This window comes from Miniopterus natalensis, chromosome 1 (assembly GCF_054644295.1).
Source record: "Miniopterus natalensis isolate mMinNat1 chromosome 1, mMinNat1.hap1, whole genome shotgun sequence".
Lineage (NCBI taxonomy): Eukaryota > Metazoa > Chordata > Mammalia > Chiroptera > Miniopteridae > Miniopterus > Miniopterus natalensis.
Genome location: NC_142081.1, coordinates 144,395,255 through 144,417,638, shown reverse-complemented (window position 1 = coordinate 144,417,638; position 22,384 = coordinate 144,395,255). Strand labels below are relative to the sequence as shown.

The 22,384-nt window shown below is 33.8% G+C and overlaps 2 protein-coding genes across 3 annotated transcripts in view; one reads left to right on the top strand and one right to left on the bottom strand.

Annotated features, from left to right (window-relative positions):
• Positions 1–9,084: 9,084 nt before the first annotated feature.
• TRMT10A (tRNA methyltransferase 10A) lies at positions 9,085–22,270 on the bottom strand. Its single transcript, XM_016223636.2, has 8 exons — positions 22,192–22,270; positions 18,656–18,852; positions 17,477–17,639; positions 16,700–16,771; positions 15,666–15,740; positions 13,647–13,796; positions 11,498–11,603; positions 9,085–10,318 (listed from the first exon to the last, which is right to left on the bottom strand). The coding sequence occupies exons 2-8, from the start codon at positions 18,838–18,840 to the stop codon at positions 10,053–10,055; spliced, it is 1,017 nt and encodes a 338-aa protein (XP_016079122.2). The 5' UTR covers positions 18,841–18,852; positions 22,192–22,270; the 3' UTR covers positions 9,085–10,052.
• The window catches only part of MTTP (microsomal triglyceride transfer protein), a 55,043-nt gene continuing 54,851 nt past the window's right edge, over positions 22,193–22,384 (top strand). The window contains exon 1 of one of the 2 annotated variants that reach the window (XM_016223635.2): positions 22,193–22,294. The gene's annotated coding sequence lies outside the window, so the exon portion shown is untranslated. The remainder of the gene's footprint in view (positions 22,295–22,384) is intronic. The other variant, XM_016223633.2, reaches the window with a different exon arrangement.

Sequence of the window (22,384 nt, the reverse complement as noted above, 5' to 3'; positions counted from 1 at the left end):
ACACCTCACCTAATTTTCACAACCTACGGTGTTAAAATGTTGTTGGGATATTATGAAAAACATGCTCACCTCCCTCCAACAAAGAAAAGCTATAAAAATTATCCCTAACTTATGAGCCAGAAAGGAACTAGTTTCCACTCATTACTAATTGTGAATGATATTAACAAATTTCCTAATATTGAACATTTTGTATTTTTCCTTAAAATAAACCACTCTTGGGCCATGGCTATTATTCTTTCAGTGTACTGCTGGATTCTGTCTACCAATCAGCCAATCTTTTATCTAGGGTGTTTGCTCAATATTCAGAAGAGATGCTATAAATTGTGTGTTTGTGTGTGTACATGCGTGCACGCATATGTGCAATCTTAATAATATTTACATTGCACTTACTGTGTGTTAGGAATCATTCTAAACACTTTAGATATAGTAACATTTAATTTTCACAATAACTATTTGAGGTAGCTACTATTGTTATTCTCACTTATTTTTAAATAAGAAAACTGAGGAACAGAGAGTTCTACTCATTGGGATGGGATATGCAGTTGTAGCAAGTGTCATCTTTCATATACAATAGAAGTTTACATCTTACCTAAGAGTCCAAAGTGTGTGTTTTTAGTCAGTAGATGACTTTGGTTTATTCGTGATTCAGAGGCCTGGGATCCCTTCCTCTTGAATCTCAACCATTACCTACGGTTTCATTGTCAACTACATCCTGCTGGCAAAAGAGGAAAAGGAGAGTGGAGGAAAGTTTTAATTTCCTAACGCTGCTGTAATACATTACCACAAACTTAGTGCCTTAACCAAACACAAATTTGATTTCTTACAATTCTGGGAGCAGAGGTCCGAAATGGGTCTCAATGGGCTAAAATCAAAGGGTTGGCAGGGTTACATTCCTTCTGGAGGCCTTAGGGGAGAATACGTTTTCTTTGCTTTTTCCAACTTCTAGAGGTTACCCACACTTCTTGGCTCATGGCTCCTTTCTATCTTTAATGCCGACAATGGCTGGTTGATTCTTCTCATAGCACATTGCTCTGACATTGACTCTTCTGCCCCCCTCTTCCTGTGATTACATTGGGCCTGAATGTTATCTAGGTTATCCAAGGTAATCTTATCTTAAGGTTGGATGGTTAGCAATTTAATTCTCCCTTACCAAGTAGCATCACAGGCTCCAGGGATTAGAATCTTTGGGGGATGTTATTCTGACTTCCACAATGAAAGTACCTCTGCTTAAAGTCTTGGCTTTGAAATGGTAAACATCACTTCTATTCATATTCTGTGATTAAGAAATAGTCTGGCTGCTAGGGGGTTGATAAAATTCTTAAGTAGCAATCATATTCCAGTACTACACTATATTCTATGGAAAGGAAAATTGGACTGTGGTGGACAGTTAACTCTTTCTGAGACAAAGGTTTAGTGAGTGGTTCAAAATGTGGCTGGAATCTATGTGCTTAACCACTAGTCACTACTGATGCATATCAAGACCATACCCCATAAAATTAATATCAAAGCTTTCTCCCTCTCCTTATCGTTTTCCTGTTATAGAGAGGTTGCAATAGCATTGCAGATCCCTTTTCTGTGAAAACTTGGTAAAATTCACCTATCAGACCATGTAGGTTGGATGTTTTAGGAAGCGCTAGCCCTTGGACAATGTTATTTCTTCTATGACAACTGACCTGTTTATATTTTATATATTTTAAAGGATCAATTTTGGAGATTTTTATTTTCTTAAAAATTAATTATTTTATCCAAGTTTCCAAATTTATTTTCATAGAATTGAGACAGATTTGTCGCACAATTCTCTAAATTCCTTTCTATGTTTATCCTGAAATCTTATTTTTATATATTTGTAATTTTTTTATTCATTTGGATAATAGCTTTTTACATTTTACTATCACCTTGAAAAACAGATCTTGTATAATCTTATTTTTTATTTCATTAATATTTCCTTTCACTCTAAATCTTTTAGTTTCTTTAGGTTCACTATTGTTCTAATGTCTTCAGTTGAATATTATTAATATAGTTATATTCAGTCATTTTTATTTATTAGCATAAGTTTTTAAGGTGGGATTTGTACCTGGATGTAATGACGGGTGAATATATGAAAATCAGTCAATATAACACACCACATTAACAAAATGAATAACAAAAATCACACCATCATCTCAATCAATGCAGAAAAAGCATTTGACAAAATTCAACACCCTTTCAGGATAAAAATACTGAATAAACCAGAAATAGAAGGAAACGACCCCAGCATAATAAAAGCCATGTGTGAAAAACCCACAGCTAATATTGTATTCAACAAGGGAAAGACTGAAAGCTTGTCTTCTAAGATCAGGAACAAGGCAAAGATGCCCACTCTCACCACTTCTATTCAACAAAGTACTGGAAGTTCTAGCCAGAGCAGTCAGACAAGAAAAAAAGGCATACAAATTGGAGAAGGGAAAGAAAATAATTAGTGTCCATACTACCCAAAGAGATCTACAAATTCACTGTAATCCCTATCAAAATCCCAATGACATTTCTTGCAGAAATAGAAAAGCCATCGTAAAATTTGTATGGACTCTCAAGGGACAATGAATTAAAAAAATTTTTTGGAAGCTTCATACTCCCCAATTTCAAGACATACTATAAAGCAACAGTAATTAACATTGTGTGCTACTGTCATATAAACCTATAAGTCAATAGAACAGAATTGAGAGCCCAGAAATAAACTGTTGCATAGATGGCCAAATGATTTTCAACATGGGTGCCAAGACTACACAATGGAGAAAGGACACTCTTTTTCAACAGATGGTGCTGGAAAAACTGGATTCCATATGCAAAAGAATGAAGTTATCTTACATTATATACAAAATTAACTCAAACTTGATTACAGATCTAAATGTAAGACCTAAATATTAAATTCCTAGAAGAAAACATAGTGGAAAACTTCAGAACATTAGATTAGGCAGTGATTTCTTAGCTATGACACCAAAACACAAGCAAAAACAAAAAAAATAGATAAATGGGACTCTACAAAACTTTAAAACTTCCTGTCATACACACACACCACACAAAAACAAACTCACAATCAACATCGTGAAAAGGCAATCTATGGAATAGGAGAAAATTTGCAAATCTTATTATTTGACATCTAGAATATATAGTCAAACCTTGGTTCTTGAATGTCTCCCATCTTGAACAATTCAGTTCTCAACCAAGTTGTTCATGGAAAAAATGTCTTGGTTGTGGAACAAAACTTCAGTTCTTGACCCGACAACCCTTTCATGCTGATATATCAGCATTACAAAAAGCATCTCTCAGGCCACAAACAAAAAGAGAGAATGTGTCAGTATCAGTCAGTTTACAGCTAAACCTCGCTTTGTTAACAGCTCAGGAAATTGTGCTGTGAATGTTTTTGTGGGTTTCTTTCTGTTTTTTTTTTTTTTTTGGTTTTGTTGCTGGTGAAATGGACAATTAGCACAATTTTAAAACATAAAAAGGCCAAGAGTGCTAATGTTGCAAAGGGTATAAAAGAAACAATGATCACAGGCAATTGAAGAGCAGAAAAACTGTTGTTGCTGGGGATAAACGAAAAGCAGCTGGTGATAATGAGAAAAGGCGAAGGTGTAGCATGCTGAATTCTGAAAGGCACCCCTGAAACAAGTGCTGACAATGATTCATTTAAGGCCAGTAGGGGGTGGTTTGATAAATTAAGAAGTGTTTGGTTATAGATTAAACACTACATTAGACTTGTACTGTATATAAGAAAGGTTAAAACAGGGAATCATTTTGGGGTCTGGAACACATTAATTCAACTTACATTATTTCTAATGGGAAAACATGATTCAGTTTTCAAACAAATCGATTCTTGAACAGCCTTCTGAAATGAATTAAGTTTGAGAACCACTGTAGAAGGTTCCACTGTATAAAAAACTTCTACAACTCAATGACAGAAAACAACCCAATTTAAAAACAACTTGAATAGACATTTCTACAAAGGAGACATACAAATAGCCAAGAAGCGCATAAGATGCTCGACACCACTAGTCACTAGGGAAATGCAATCAAAACCACAATGATATATCATTTCACACCCATTAGGACAGCCACTATCAAAAGAACAGAACATAATTGTTGGCAAGGATGTGAAGTTGAAGCCCCACTCATTTTTGGTGGGAATGTAAAATGGTACAGCCATTGTGAAAAACAGTATAGAGGTTCCACAAAAAATTAAAAATAGAATGCCCATATGATCCAGCAGTCCCACTTCTGGGTATATATCCAAAGGAACTGAAAGCAGGATCTCAGAAATATTTACACACCTGTGTCCACTGCAGCATTGTTAAAAATAGCCCAGAGGTTGAAGCATTCCAAATGTCCATGGACAGATGAATAAAGAAAGAAAATGTGGTACATACATACAATGGAATATTATGCAGCCTTAAAAGAAAAATCCCATCACATGCTAAAACATGGATGAAACTTGAGGATAATATGCTAAGAAGTAAGCCAGTCAGAAAAGAACAAATACTGGATGATTCCACCATATGAAATATCTAAAGTAGTCAAAATCACAGAAACAGAAAGTAGAACGGTGGTTACTAAGGGCTGGTGAGCGGGGGGAGGGGAATTAGTTTCATGGATACAGAGTTTCCGTGCTGCATGATAAATGAGTTTTACATATCTGCTGTACAACAGTGTGAATACACTTTCTACTACTGAACTGTACACTGAAAATGGTTAGGATGGTAAATTTAATGTTACATGATTTTTACGATAATTAACAAAACAAGAAACCACAAGTGGAAAAATATATGTGACTTGAATAGCACAGTTAATAAGCTTCATACAATAATGGCTCCCTCATTTTTAGTTCTCCACAAAGAGTCCGGGTAAAATAATTTGTTTGCATTTGGTATGTCTCACAGATAGGCCCATAAGACATTTGGTCCCAGATTTTAAAATACTAAATCAATTTACTTAAGAGTTATAAAACTCTTTGGGGTTGTAAAGTTTTTTGAGTTTTTGGCAATTTTTATTTTTATAACTTAGTCATTTCATATAACCTTTCAAATGTGTTGACATATTATTTTATAGTATTCATTTGTTTCCAATTTAATATCTCCATTATTCATTTTTATATTATGGGCCCCCTCTCTCCCTCTTTTTTTCTTAATGTCTATTTTATTAGTGTTTTCGAATAGTCCATTTTTGCTCTGGTCCTCTTTACTGCATGTTCATTTTAGTTTTAATTATTGCTGCCGGTATTTCTCCTTCAACTTTGGATATACTGTTCTTTTCTTAACTTGTTAAATTAAATGGATAGTTCAATTATGCTAGCCCTTTTTTTTCTAACTTAAACAATATAAGCTATAAAATTTCCTCTAAATGTTGCTTTAGCTATATTCTACAAGTTTTAATAGTTTCATTAAATTTACTTCTATATATTTTCTAATTTTCATTGTTTTCTTTTGTAACCCATAAGCTGTTTAGAAGAGGTTTTTAAAATTCCCAAATGTATGTTTTTCAAACATATTTTAAATGATTTATAATTTAATTGTATTGTAGCTGATGTGATCTGTAAAAATGACAAATCATTTGATTTTCTTGAGGAAGCTTTGAGGTTTAGCATATGGTAAATTTCATAAATGTTCCATATAATTCAAAAGAATGTAAATTTTAAAACTGTTGGACACAAAGTTGTAGATATATTAAAACTTGTGTTGCTCAAATCTTATATATTCTAATTTTTGCCTTTGAGATTGATTAATCAATTATAAAGGTGTGTACAAAATTTTTCCAACTATTATGATAAATGTGTTCAGTGGTCTTTGTAATTTTGTCCATTTTTATTTATATATTTTGAAGTGATGTGTAAATATAGTTTAGAATTTTATAATTGTCATGACCAACTTTATCTCTAACAGTGCTTTTTACAACAGACATCTGACATTAAATAAAAAAGTTCTAGGTGGTAATGCTTTCCTCCTGTCCCACAAATTTGTTTTCTATCTTAATGTATTATCACAGAAGCTACTTATATTATTTCTACTTCTGGAACTTATTTTCCATTGTGGAATACACATATACACATTTTTATGAACATTCTTTCGGCACTGGAAAACTACTTTTAGCCTATAGAACTTGATATGTATCAATTATATGTCTTATTAATTATAGCACTTACATCTCCCATATATTTATCTTTTGTCATGGGTTGGAAAGCATGAATCAGTCTCCTCATACTAATGCATTTCTTATTATTTCATATAATTCCTTAAGTTTTTCTTGAATTTGAATACTATGCTACCTGATGCATAGATACTCATCACTGTCAGATCTTCACTAAGGATTGCTTTCTTGAATATTACATGCCTTTCTTTCCCGTTTGCAGTGTGAAAATTGTGACTTGTCTTTTTCTCTTGTTAGCCCAATATGCTTTTCTGTATTCTTTGATTTTCACAATTGCTGAGTAACTTTATTTAAAAATAGCATGTTTAGGCTTTGGGTATTTAAAATCCAATTTCAGTGATTTTAGAACATTTATACTTGCTGATTTGGCTTTGTGTGGTTGTGTTTTATCTTAGCATTTGGTTTTTATTGCTATTTAAAATGTTTCACTAAATGGTCTGTGATTTCCATATTTTATCCAATGAGCATTCATTCTGGTAATGTAGAAAGTTCACATTTAAAAAATTTCATCTAAGCCTGGGTTCCTCAAAAGGCAGAGCCTGAAATAAAGCATAGCATTACTTTTTTTTTTTTTCAATCAGGCAATGTCAAAAAGGAAGTGAGAAACAAGGGAAATGAGGCAAGTAAAGAAATGTCAATACAAAACTATTATTCAGTTAGCTGCTTGGTCTCAGACCAACTGATTTCTCAATCCTAAGAGAGGACAAATGGGATGGCATTCCCATTTTACAAATAAGGACTCTGAGACACACACAAGTTGAGAAAGTTGCCCCAAGTGACATGACTAACAAGCAGAGTGCCAAGATTTAAGCCTACTCTTTCCACTAACAGTATTATCTTTTGATTCTGTCACTGGTTCCTTTCTTCACCTTTGTTAAGTGCCTACTCTCTGTGTCTGACAAGGTGCTAGGAAAAGATGAATATCTCTATGCTAATTTAATCACTTTAATGAGCACAACAGGCCACTGCTGTCATTGGTTCTAACCCCTGCCATTCCTTTTTCCTTTTTCCAACTGCGGTCTGTACAAGTTCTCAGTGCTCTGTGGACAACTCTTGCATTTTACCAATATAATCTGTGACCCTTTCCACATATAAAGTGAAATGATACATCACTTTACTTTGTAATTGTCAGTAAAAACCTCCCTTTAGAATTGCTTCCTGTCTCCCTTTTTCAGTTTCTACTATTTTCAAATGCTCCAAGATGGCAACACAGTGCTCTCTGGAGAATGTCTAAAGCAGTGATTTTCAACTGGCGTGCCATAGGAATTTTTAAAACATGCAATACCTACTATATTTAGTCAGGGGCACTGGCCTCTTTTCCCTTAGATTGCCAAATAAAAAAAATGACAGCCAACATAACAATAGCTGTCTGGTGTGAATGAATCAAAATTATACTTTTTTTTGTCAGGTTGGCAAAAAATGTATTTTTTGGTGTGTCACAGAATTTTAGTAAGTAGTTTATGTGTCATGAGATGAAAAAGGTTGAAAAATCGCCGGTCTAAAGAATGTCCCTTCCCTTAAGAATGAGCTTGCTTTATGATGACCACAGATTTTTAAGACATGAAATGTGAGAAAATCATATTATTTCAGCAGACATATCTCCATTTGGCATATTTATTTAAATACTAACTGAATTTCCTACCTTCATTATGTTCTAATACAAGTGACTTTAATATTACTGAATTTTAATAAGCTACCTCAATAAACCAAAACAGTGTTGAGAGAATACATTAAGAGAAAAGATTACTATTACTTAAAAAACCAAAATTTTAAATATCTCAGAAGTTATTTCTAATTGCAATCTTCATCTTCTTGTCATGAACAGCCTAAATAAGATATGGCCTTGTAGTGGATAGAACTGTGTCCACCTGAAAGATGTGTTCAAGTCTTATATCTAATACTTGTGTATGTAACCTTATTTGGAAATAGGGTCTTTGTAGATGCAATCAAGTTAAGATGAGGTCATACTGAAGTAGGGTAAAACCTAATCCAATGATTGGTATCCTTACAAGAGGGACACAGGCACAGGAGACAGAGGGTGAAAGGTCATGTGATGACAAAGCAGAGATTGGAGTGACACAGCTGCAAGCTGAGGAACACCAGAGATTGCTGACAACCAACACAAGCTAGGAACGGCTACAAATAATTCTTTAGCCTCCAGGACTGTAAGAGAATAAATTTCTGTTGTTTTAAGCCATCCAATTTGTGGAAATTTGTTATGGCAGTCATAGGAAACTAATATAGGGCTTTTATAATTAGTGAAAATTAAACTACATAGTGCCTGTAACAATTTTTCCCACCTTTCAAAATTAAACTGTGCCTATTCCCTATGGAACAATTTAAGTAAAAGGTATAGTATTTCATGCTACTAAACCCTATTTACTCAGAAAAACATGAACCTTTGAAAAATACAACTTAAGACATAAGCTTTGTTCTTCTAGAATTGTAGGAGCTTTTTATTTACATACCTTGCTCACAGACCTTACTTTAAATGGATAACTATAATAGATTACTAAGAATAAAGCAGCAAAAAAAAAGGGTCAGAGAACACCTATATTAAATCCAATAAACTTTCTACCAAATGTGTGCATAATTTAAGATGCCAATTAGTAAAAAGAACAGAAACTTCACTTATCCACTCGAAGGCTTCTGACATCTTGCTACAGCTGTGGCAAAGAAGAATCACTTACTTTAAACATAACTGCTCTACAGGAAACTAAACATCTCATTCAGCCCCATATTCCCTTGCCAATGTCCTTATACAAATGTTTAATTATAGATTTTGCACTTTATGAAATTTAAATTCCTTAGTGTTGCTGAACACTACCATTCACACAAATAATACACATATACAGCAACTGAATCCTGCTTATTAAATAAGAATCACACATGATGTGGACACACATGTATCTACAGTTATATGCATATATTCATACATGCTTATATTATTTACAGAAATATACATTTACATTAGTTTGTTTATATGATAGGCAGATGCACATATAAAGTTAACTTTATTTACTTTAAGAACCAACTTTTTTTTTTTTTTTTAAATAAAAGCATATATGGAATGAAAAGATAGCTGCTGAGAGCTATTTCTTTCTAGGTAAAGACAAAATTGATCCTTCAACAGCCTTTTGAAATAATCTAGCCTGAAAAATTAAGTTTTGTAATTGAAATAATTTACCACCATTATTTGAATTAAGGAAATATATTTAAAAAAATAAAATAAAAATATATTAAAGAGATCAACTCTTCAGTGATTGCATTAGAACAACTAAAAGGCATCAAAAGGAGAAACAGACAGATCCATAGTCCAAAAGAAGTAAGTTGCTGAGTTTATCAATCTGATACTTCCTCCTTAAATCACTATGTTCATTCCTTTGAAGCTATTATATTGAATATAAAAGCTGCAAATAGAAGGTAACCTCCCATACTGAAAATTTTGGTACAGTTATAGGTGATTTATGAAATCTGCCTCCACAAATAAGTAGGCAATAAGTCAGAAAGACACTGATATAAACATAAAATAATAAAACTAAAGATTCAGAAGGCACACTCTGAAGTATATAACCCAGTAAATAAGACAATGAAGGTTTATTATTAAAGTACAATTCCTCAAAAACTCTTATTTGAGGCTTAGAAAACTATTTTTAAAAATTACATATTGAAATCTTATGCAAAAACAGAAAGTGTTTTCTTACAAGGACTTTTTATTGCTGTATAAGTTTTAAAAAAAAATCATAAAAAGTAAAATAAAGTTTTCTTCCAACTTGAATATTCTATGAAGCACCTCATTTTCTCCTAGTTTTTCCTTAATCAAAAAAAACCACACACACTAAAAAACAACAAAACAAAAAACCCAGATGACATTACTATGGTATAGAGTTCACTGTAGACTCAGTGCTATTTTCTTTATCCTGCTTTTCTTCTTCAGGTGGTGAATCTAGTTCATTTCTGCTAGTTTCTTCCTCACTGGAATCACTGTCCAATCCACCTTCAACCCTGGAAGACTTCTTGTCATGGGCAGAACTTTCATTGGTTTTGTCTGTGGGAACAGCTCCTTTCCTTTGGGGTAAAACAGTAAAGAATGCTTCTTGCCAGTCTCTTGTGTCCAGGTATTCCAGAATAATCTCAAACACTGAAACAAAGAAAAACTCCATACATTTCTGAGCCAAGTTCATCACTATGTTGCATCCTATATTTTAAAATACATTGCTTTTGTGTTAGGAGTGCCAGTATGACCTTACCATTACTTTGTTCCTATCGCTTTCTTCTCCTATTCACTGTCAGAGCCAATTTGCTGCACAGCTCTCAAGCCTGTTACCCCTTCTTTAGCTTTTCCTCAATTGAGTTCTTAGGCACTCAGAAGTTTTCCATTATTCCTTGTTGATAATAATCAATAGACAGAGAATTGTTTTGCTTCCTTCCTATTTTTTATCCCTTTCACTTCTTTATCCTGTATGTGCTAATGTAAAACTAGAAGAAAACAAGGTTAGGAGTAATCTAAATTCTATCTTTCCTATAAAGAGCCACTCACTCTGGGAAGCATCTTGCCTGCTTCCCCCCCCCCCCCCCCCCCGAATTAGGAGTTAAAACTTAATACTGTCTCCAAAGTATCTTCACATTAATATATTGCTGATGGGTTAAGCTGGATTGCTTCATGAGAAAGTAATTTCCACCATCTATCAAAGGTCTTAGAAGTTCAGTCCTTGAATCAGTAAACTCATTTCTATAACTCCCTAGAGCCTACTATACAGAAAGTTCTTAGCACATAAAAAAGAGCCCAACAAACAGTTGTGTACCAACAAAAATCTCTACTAAAAAAACTCCAGGCAAATATTATAATGTTATTTACAAGGGCAAAAAAAAAAATCAACAAGAAAATGGTTACATTACTGTATACTCAGATGATGAAATATTACATAGCCATTAATTATAATTCAATGACATAGAAAAATGTAATTATAAATGAGGGGAAAACACCCAGATTGATAATATTTTATATAATAGAGTAAGAATCCAATTATGTCACAAATAATATTATATATGCATAGGAAACGAACTGGAAGGAAACACACAAAAAAGTTGATATTAAGTATCTCTGGGTAGTGAAATTACAGCTTATTTTTCTTTATTTTTTTGCATTTTCAAAATATGCATGTATTATTTCTATATTAAAACAATTTATAAATCATTACATTTTATAATTCTGTCTTCAGCAAAGTCTACATTTTCTATTTGTCCAAAACGAAAATGTAATGTTATTCTTCACAATGTTCACTCAGGTACATTTTCAGTTCATCCCCTTATAGCTTACCATGATTAATTGCCAAAACTTTTCTACTATTCATCTTCACAAAATTTCCAAGGGGTAGCTGTGCATGATCAATTCCATGATCTGATGCTTGTTTATATGTGAGACCCTAAAACAAAGACACTATAACTTGGACTAGAACATTAATTATTTTAACTTAAAGTCTACGACAGAACAAATCATTTTTAGGAAAGATTTTAGTTCAGAGAACATTATCTGAAGTGTGTGTGTTTGTGTGTGTGTCTGTGTTTAACAGCTAGTTTGGAAACATTCTCTTGACAATATGGATAGTCAGAATGTTTAGGGCATTTGTTTTAACCAATTTTAAAGTGAGGAAACCAAAGACATTTCTTCCCTGCTCTGTCACAAAGCTCCTCAGTGGCAAAACCATAGGAAAAACTTGGCCCATGCCTCAAAATACCTTTTCACCATTCCACACTGCCTCTCTCTTAGTTTAAAATACTCAAACAGAATTCCTAGAGAAGCACCATCACTCTTCCCATGAATACAAAAGACATATAGATAAAACTATGTTTCAATTACATAACACTAAGAGGCACAAATGACAAAAACAAATTCTATGAAAAGCTGAACTGAAAATATTTTGAAATTGCCTACAAATTTAATTTTTACCTTTCTGTCAATTTAAATAATACTGAATATGAATTTTCTCTCTTCTCAAAATTAAAATCCGTAAAGCCTGGGTCTAACCAGAACTAAAATAGCTAAAAGACAAAGTACAGGAGAAAGAAGACGTGAATTTCCCAACCACTAGTTTGCATATTTTAGAGACAAATAATTAATGATTGAGGCGGGTGCTTTTGAAAACAAATTGTTTTAGTTCAAAGACACATGAAAGATAAATATTTGGTTCTACATAAATAACAAAATAGAGTATTTCCACTAAGAAAACAATAAAAAGGCTAAAGATCATTCTGATAAAATTCTGTGATGTTATAGGGATGCACTGTTCAAGTAGAGCCACATGTGACTACTTAAATTGAAATTGATTATAATTTTTAAAAATTCTATTTCTCAATTATACTGTACACGTTTCATGTGCTCAGTGGCCACAGGGCTACCACACTGGACAGAATGATATAAATATTTCCAACATTAGAGAAAGTTCTACTGCACAGTGGTACTAAAAATAATGAATTTGTATCATTCTGTTGACAATATTTCCTCAGACACGTAGTAAACATGCTTTTTCTTTAGTTGGTTTGAATTTAGCATATTGCAAAGTAGCTGGCAAAGTAGAAAATTATGTTTTTGTTGTTTTTTTAATATATCTTTATTGATTTCAGAGAGAGGAAAGGAGAGGGAGAGAGAGAGATAGAAACATCAATGAGGAGAGAGTCATTGATCAAGCCCGCAACTCGGGCATGTGCCCTGACTGGGAATCGAATCCTGATTGCCTGGATCCTAGGCTGACGCTTAACCGCTGAGCCACGCCCGCCTGGGCGAAAATTATGTTTTTTTGTTAGAAAGTCTATTTTGGTAATTTTTCATTTGAATGAGGATAAGGAGATGGAAAGAGACAAAAGGAGAAATTATAACATGAGAACAGAAAACACATCCCATGAAAATCACATAATTAATATATAAATTTATCAGTTTTGTTATAAATTTTACCAGTGGCCTAGAAACTGATTAGCAGCAGCATCTTCTTTCAATACAGTATATTGTTTAAGCATCTGGGACCCAGAACAATCTGCCTGGTTTCAAGTATCTGCTTTACCTACTACTACTGATTTTAGACTTAGTTTCTCTAGGCTTCCAGTTCCTAAGCTCTAAAATGCAGATAATAATAGCAATGACCTCACTGGTTTATAGTGGGGATTAAGCCTACTAATATGCAGGATGGGGCAAAATCAGGTTTACAGTAGTGAGTAAGTGGAACACAGAGTTTATTCTTGTATTATAATTTATTATTGTATTATTTTCCATACGAACAACTGCAAAACTACTTTTGCCCCACCTTGTATGTGAAATGCTTTGCTTAGCTGGAAAGGTGACTGAGTTACAGCAGGTACTCAATAGAAATCAGCTTTCATCAGCATTATTGCTACTCTCAAGAAGTGTTAGTTAATTGAGAAAACTGACATATCAATTTTAAGTACAAGCAAAAGCAAAAATAAAAACTTAGTACCTTGTGATGGTTGTGATCTACTAATCCTCCAATCACATAAGCCTTTGATTCATCTAAGTCCTTCAGTACATTAGGTGAATCTGATGTAAGATAAATCAGGTCTTCTTTCTTTATGAATTCAATATAGTGTTCTGGTTTAATGTGGATATCCTTTAAGACACATAGGGACAGATGTGATAAATTAATAAAATTTTGTGAAAATTGGCTAACAATCATTTTGAAAGGAAGTAAATCATATGGAAGGAAGTTTGAAAGAATGTTACAATGCATTATTTATAACCTACTACTTTAATTCCTTATCACCTCACACCTCAATTATTTAAGTGGCCTCTTAATGCTATTTCCGTTTCTAGCCTCAGATCCCAATTTACTTCCATACACTAATGGCAGACTCATTTTCTAAAAACACTACTTTCAATGTTTATCTTCATTTGTAGGATAAAATTGAAACTCCTTACCTTAGTAACCTTTTCCTGAATATGGCACTAATCTACTCTTTCTAACTTTATCTCCGCTCCTACAAAACAAACACATTTTGTCACATATTTGCTCACACTGTTTTCTGGTTAAAGAATGTCTTCTCCAATTACCTCCTCTCTGTCTACATGAACTGTCAAAAGGAAATGGCTTATATAGTTAATAAATTCCATGCATCCATTTCTACAAAGATGCACATTTGAAATCTTCACCAAAATTGTTAGGTCACAGGCACAAAACTGAACATTTGGCAGTCAGAATTTTGCAAACTATATTGCTAGAATAAAAGAAACTACATCGCCAAGCTCAGATGACATTCAACCAGTGATTTTTAAGGAAACCAAAAATGAAGCAGGACTTGTCTAACCTAAAATGTATAACCTACTGATTAATAAACAGCCACTTTTCTGGAAAATTTATATTATAAATTTGGCCCCTATGCTTAATAAGGGCCCCCAGGAGAACTTGAAATTAGAGACCAGTGAACTAACATTTTTCTGGAAAGTGGGTGGTATAAATAATAAATTTAACAAGGCACAAAATAACTGAACGTATGCCTACTCTAACTTATTACATTATTTCTTAGGAAAATAGGCACTATCATAAAATTTGGTATATTGTACTTTAAAACTTAAGCCTTTAAAAATGTTTTACACTATAGGCTATTAATTAAATAAATGCAATCATTATGGGATTAGTGAGTATAAGAGGAAAAGTATGTCACGGAGAGAACTGGCTTTGAGAAAGAGAAAAAATTCCGAAAAAAAGTTACTTCTCTGAATAAAATAGGATTCCTCATGGATTTGTACTAAACCCAATCTATTAGTCATTTTTGCAAATGACTGAGAATAGTTTAGTCCTATAAAAAATGTGAGCCACATATGTAATTTTAAATCTTCTAGTAGTCACATTAAAAAAAAGTGACAAGAAGTGAAATTAATTTCAATAATACATTGCATTGTATTGTGTTGCATTCAACACAATATACCCCAAATGTTATCATTTCAACATATGATATTTTTTAAAATTTCAAGGAGATATTTTATATTCTATCTTTTTTTGTTTTTGGTACTAAGTTTTTGAAATCCAATGTATATTTCACATTTATAGCACATATCAATTCAGACCAGTCACATTTCAAGAGTTCAATAGCCACATGTGGACATGGGAGAACACAGATTTAGAAGAAACAATGCAAATACATTTTTAAATTTTAGAGTGACTTCACTCTTATAAATAATGCACAGCCAGTTTGATAGGCAGAGATTGAATAAACACTTAAAAAATTTTTTTTTTTAAAAATATGTTTTAAAGTTGGAGGCAAAATAGCAAGTGAGATTTAATGAGAGCAAGTACAAACAGATATCTCAGTCTCTTTAGCGTCTCCCATTAGTACCCTTAAATTTGGGTACAGTGATACACAGGGTTTGGAGACTGGTGACTCTTGTATTTATTAACATTATGTAGAACTTAGATAAAAAATGTAGACCTTTAAGCTTAAAACTACTTGGAATTATGGGAGAGTTAATGTACTTTAATTACCTTCCAGTTGACCCATCCTTTGTCATTTTCATCCATGTTCTTTTTCAACTGGCCTCCATGGCTTGTCAAATAAAACTGATAAAGATTCATAGGCACAGAAAGAGAGAGTAAATGACTATTAAAATACAGTATTTTATTTTCTTCATACACTAACCAGATCATCAATGAAACACAAAATATTTTCATTCTAGTAAAAACTAAATTTTTAGCATGCTTTAAACATACAAGAATTGGTGGCAGAAATGACATATTTTCTATATTTCATAACCCATTATCTTCCTTATTCCACCTAAATTTTTATCCCATTTTTTCGAGCAGTTATAATCTTTCACTTAATGATCACTTGTCTACAAACTCCCTGCTCCCATGTCAAGTTTCCATTCCCTTTCTTTTGCCACCACTGTTGTTTTTTACCAAACAAAAGTCTCCATAATTCTTTGATCCTAAAACCTGACACCTATTTCAAGTCTAAGCAAGGGTGAGAAGAATATAAAACGCATAAATATATAATTACTATCCCTTGATAAGAAGAAAATATCTAACCAAAAATACATTAAAAATTTCTAGTTCTCAATGTCAGTGAGCCAATGTTATTAGGTCACCTAGAATTCAAACAGCAGGCAACTCAGTATCAGGCAGCTAGTCTACAAAGCACTCCCTCCCTCTAGCTAAGGAAATACTTTTCAAAATTATCAGTGGCTCAAAATCTTTTAAGTAGAATAAACCTACCAAAAGGTAACACGGCACACATCGGTTCCCCCTACTCCCCAGAATGGAAGGATGAAAGCTAAGAAACTAGTAAGAAAATATGTGTATATCCTTTAATGAAGATGTTCAACTACACAGAAATGAGCAGATCAATGTGTACAAGACTGATGATGATTGGGCAGTGTGTCTAAGAATGACACTTGAAAAAATGTTTGAAATATTTTACTTTATCTTTATAAAAAGATGTTTCGAATAGGCATTTTGTTCTCTAAGAAGGAAAATATAAGAAAGGAAACTTGAGTCTCTTTTAAATCTCTTAAACATACCTGTACAGGATGCAGTGCTCGTCGATTTTCTGCATAACATCGTTGAATCTGCTTATGAAGTTTCTTAATGTCCTATAAAAGAGTGCAATTTTTAAAGCAGCATTTTCAAAATCATCCATGACCATTCCACAATCTTAGTGGAACAGAATAAGCAGAAGGGATGATTACACAGGTTCATTTTTTTCTTTTGAAATACAAGTCCTTTCTGATAAATTCCATGCTATTTCCTTACATAACAAATAAAATAATTACTATAAGTAAAGTTAATACTCTGTAAGTGAACCATTATTTCACATTTTGTATCCATTTAGAATGCTAGTTTATGAAAACATTTACTTTCTTAAGAGTCAGCAAAAAACTCTTAGTGACATACTATTACTATTTTCATAATTTACCAATGGCTTAGAAATTAAAGCATGGTCTCTTTACTAGCATTGTTTAAACAGCCAGGCTTCTCAAACTATTAAGAAACAATTCTATTCAGACAATCATATTTCTTATTTTGTTAATTTTGATTAGGACAAATAAAAACAGATCTTTATGATTAATATGCAGTTATTGAGTTTTATAATCCAATCATGGTGTTTGTCTCTCCTTCTGTCAACACACATACATATACATAAAAGAAATTTTAATTTAGGGGGCATAGAGTTTGAAAAACTTGATTTAAGATGTATTTTAGTACATAAATTTATATCAAAGTGATATTATATATTAAAGCAAGAATTATTTAGCCTAGTTTACCTACAGGATTTCTCTGACAATGATTCATGATACCTTTAATATCATCAAGCTGTCAAAACTGCAATCAATGATAAGGCGAAGCGTGCTGTGAACAACACCTCTTCGAATTCGTTTTCTGTCATTTCCATCCGAGTTTGATTCCAGTTGACATTGTCGCTCTAATTGCTTTCTCTTGCGTTTTTCCTTCCGCTTTTGTCTAAAATTAGTAATTGAAATAACTTTTTGTTGTTATTTATATACTCAGGTATTTACAAAACTCCTCTAAATAGACAAAGGAACAATTAGTTTTTTAAATCAGCCGGCTGAACAATAAGAAATTCCCACTTCCATGGATCAAAATTGGTCAAATATCAGCAATTTTACATAGTCCATCTAAAAGTTTTAGAAAGGAAGAAAAGGGTTTGTAAAAACAATATAATGCTTTTTACACAAATCCTAACTATACTGCTAATAAATTCATTTGTTGTTTTAGTATAATATTATAATAAAACTATAAATACTTAATTTGAGAGCTGTGATAAATTTTACTTTTATCATTCTTCCCCTACATGATTTTCAAGCAACATTTATATGGTGTAGGAAAAAAGCAAAGTAAAATTGTTAGTGGGGAAAAAAAAATCTTACATACTTTTTTCTCTAATCTGCATCAACTATAGTTTATTTTCTCCCAGTAAGTTTTGGTATTATACAGGGGTGGGCAAAAATAGGTTTACAATTGTAATACAAAAAAGACAATAATAAATAAATAATAATACAAGAATAAACTGTTTTGCATACTCACAACTGTAAACCTCCTTTTGCCCACCCCTGTATAAGAACAGCTTCAGTCTCTGTTCTCAACAAAACCTGCAATAGTTTTAGCAAAATCAACGTTAGGCCCAAATTTGATCTCTCCGAGGTGGTTATTTTTGCTTCATATCTAGGACATGGATGCTAATTATATCCCTTTCCTAACTTAGTTATTTCAGAAATTGTGCTGCTACTCACAATAGATTTTGGGTGAGAAAAAGTGTGCAGTGTAAATTCATAAACATTGCTAAACAAAATAATTCAAAACATACAGTTTTAACAGCCAACTGACAGTATTAGCTAACAATATGCATAGCCCCAATTTTAATTAACACAATTACTTTTAATGCGTCAAAGGACTATGAAAGGTCCAACATTCCATATTTCTGAATAGGGGTAGAATACATGTATTTTGAAACATACTTGCGGAGTTCTCGCTGTTCTTCCCATTGTTTCTGTTTTATTAGCTTTTTCATTTGTCGTTTAGATATTTGTTCAAACTCTTCACCTAATCTTAGCTTCTTGCTCTCCTCCTGATCTTCACTTAAGTCTTGCTTGCTTTTAACATTAGAAGTCTCAACAAATGCTGGCACCATTTCAGATGACATTATTTGATGCCTCTGAAAAAGTAAAAAGCAACTTTTGACATAGATAATTCACACACAAAAAAGTAAACACCAAATGGCCAATAAATGTGATTAAAATTAAACCATATCAGAAATGAACAAAAATGAAAATTTAGCCCTGGCCGGGTGGCTCAGTTGGTTGAAGTGTCATCCCATACACCAAAAAGTTGCACGTTTGATTCTGGTCAGGGCATATACCTAGGTTGCAGGTTCGATCCAGGTTGAAGTGCATGGAAGGCAACCAATCAATGTTTCTCTCACCTCAGTTTTTTTCTCTCTCTTTCTCTTCCTCGCTCTAAAAATAAGTAAACATATCCTAGGGTGAGGATTAAAAAAAAATGAAAATTTAGACAATTAAATGTCACTTACTGGCAAAGAAAATGTGATGAAAAGGGGTAATTTCAGATACTATTGGCAGTCATGGCACAATTTTTCCAGACGGCTGTACAGATCTATGTTTCAAAAGCTTTAAAAGATTGATACCCTTGACTCAGTAATTTATTTCCTTAGAATAAATTCCTGTAAATGAATCATAAATATGCACAAAATTAATGCAAAAAGGTATGCAGTAGTCCCCCCTTATTTGCAATGGATACATTCTAAGATCCCCAGCAGATGCTGGAAAAAGGCAGATAGTACTGAACCCTATATATACTATGTTTTTTCCTATACATACAGATACTAAAGTTTAATTTATAAATATTATACTTATAATATAAATATTATAATTAATACAAAAGCAAATAAAAATCTATGAAAAAGAACCGATTTGGAAACCAGGAAATGAAGATATAAAAATTTCAATAAGTGAGACAAACTCCAGATTACCTGGAGTCCAAGAGATAATTGATGGATTAGAAGACATCCTGACAATCTGACTCAGAATTCAGACAGAAATAGAATGAAAAAATATGTCAGAGCAGTTAAAAGACCTGAATTACAGAATGAGAGAAACAGAGGCCAAAAGGTAGAGATAAATGGATAACCTTGAGTGTATTTATTAGTATTTTTTTTAAAGCTGGAAAATAAAAGTAAGCATTCAACTTAAGAACTGAGAGAGGAAACTCAGTAAACCTGAAAATATTAGAAGATAATTTTAAAATAATGCGATCTTCAGGATCACTTTTATTTTACTTCCTTTCATAGGTCATACATTAAATAAAAGTCAGCAATGCATGTATCCAAAACAATGTAGGGTGGAGGAAAAAAAAGCTAAACCTGACCATTAAGCTAAACATGCAAACTTAAAAGCACAATTAAAATTCACAGGAAAGGAATTGCTCTCTTCATAAAACAATAATGAATATTTTAAGAGAGACTATTTCCATTATCATTGGCATTGTTTTTTGCTAGTTCTCTATTATGTTCAAAAACTGCAAGTGTTGATTGGCTCTATAATATGAAAATTTAAAAAGCAATTTATAACAATATTTTACAGTTCATGTACACCAGGGGGAGCTTTTGTCTTTCCTATCTAAGAAGTCTGAGTTAAATTTAACTATCATTGAATAGAAACATTTTTAAACACCCTGTCAAATACATAGGAAGATCATAAGCTAGTCAACATCATTATCATTATTATTTTTAAAGCTCTTCCCAGTTAAGAAAATGCACTGTAGTAAGTGAATTTTTTATAGCTTTGAATAAGCTAGATACATTGTGGCATAGAATACAACAAAAATGCTGGCTTGAGATCCTGCATATTATTGCTTACAGCACACAGTGCAAACAAGGATATGAACAAACTCCCACTGCCTATACTTACAATAAGCAGTTCACTATGAACTAGCTTGTTCAGATTATATATTTTTTCAATTTATCTTTATTGTTGATAGTATTACAGATGCCCCCTTTTTTCCCCCCATTGGCCTCCTCCACATTGCAACCCCTTCCCCCAGGCCTCCCGGACTATTGTCTGTGTCCAGGGGTTATCCATATATGCATATAAATTCTTTGGTTAATCTCTTCCCGCCCCCCCTTCCCCCTTTCCCTCTGAGAGTTCAGTAAAATACAAGTATATGTTTACTAGGCACACGTGATTTCTTACTTTAGTTTTGTCTGCAGTTTATAAGCTCCATGGCAGAGTTTTGCATTCCTCCCGTGTTCAGTGATGCTCTGCTCTCACGGTACATTTTCATTAATTCAGCCACGTGCCACAAACATTTAAGAATGGTATTGTGTACCAATTATAGAAATATTTGTGTGAAATTCTGTTTAGCATACAATTTTCTTAAATTGTTCATTTATTTACAGAAATATATTATCAGGTGGTCTAATGAAACTAAGAACTGTATACATATGACTAAGGCCTTTGGTGTGGGATGAATACATAAAAAAGTGTTTCAATATTTCTTGTATTTCTACTTCCTCAGCATAGGTTTCGGCAAGAACACATTAAAAAAAAAAAAAAATCCAGTGAATGGCCAAAGTTTTTTAAAAACCTGCGTTCATGGATCTTATTGAGCTAAAATAAACTTCATAAATTATAACACAGGCTCCCCTCCTGAAAAATCCAAACGAATGCTGAAATAATTGCGGAATGGAGTTAAATGATCTGACAGCGACAGGGAAGGAAAACCCTTTGTAAAACGCGCGGGCCAAATCTGCAGCAGCCAAAGCGTTCAACTGTCAGGTGCCCTGGATGGGAGGTTGGGATGGGATGGGGAGCGGGGAGGATTTAGAAAACAAAAAGTGAGAAAATCGTCTGCGGCTATCCTCTCTACCTCTCTACAAAAGAGTCCGAATTTTAACACTCAAAATATTCCCGTGAAATCAAGTAACACCTCGGTCTTCTTAAAATCGTCCTGAGCGCACCACGATGGGGCCTAAAAGCACCTTCAACTTTCCCCGGGGCGCTCTACATTTCCGAGCGCTCTGCTACGTCAGCCTCTCACTGGAGAAATGCGGTAACTCGTTTTCCTGCCTTCAGGCTCCAGATTTCCCTCTCCCTTCGCTGTTTGGAAACTCACACTCTTCATAAACCAGGGATCGGATCCCGACCCCCAGACAGATACCGACAGCTGGCGCCCCACCGTGGGTGGACGGAGCCTCGCCCCACTCTCCCCTCCACGCCAGACGCCAACGGACACACTCCAGAGGCGGGATTAAGCTGAAACCAGCCAATCAGGAAGCTTCTTGGCGGGCCTCGGGGCGCGCTCTACCGACGTCACTTCCTTCGAGAACTGGGTCGCGGCAGCCACTTCCACAACCCCAATCCCCTCTTCCCCGGAAGCCCTTATTGCTAATGGAGGGCGGCATTAGCTTAGCGCCCCTTTTGTGTCCGGAGGCTACCAAAGGGTAGGGCAGCGCGAGTCTCAGTCCCAGGGGACTTACCGAGCTGAGGAGTTTTCGGGGAACCTGAGAGCACGCCCAGAAAGCCTTTCTGGAGTGGTCTTGATAACGCTCACAAGTCCTCCGGAAACTTCAACTCCCAGAGGTAGGGACGGTAGCTACACGTTGGAGGCTTCGGCGGTTACGTCTTACATCATGTAACTGCGCCAGCTCCGGACCGGCTATAGGAGAAAAG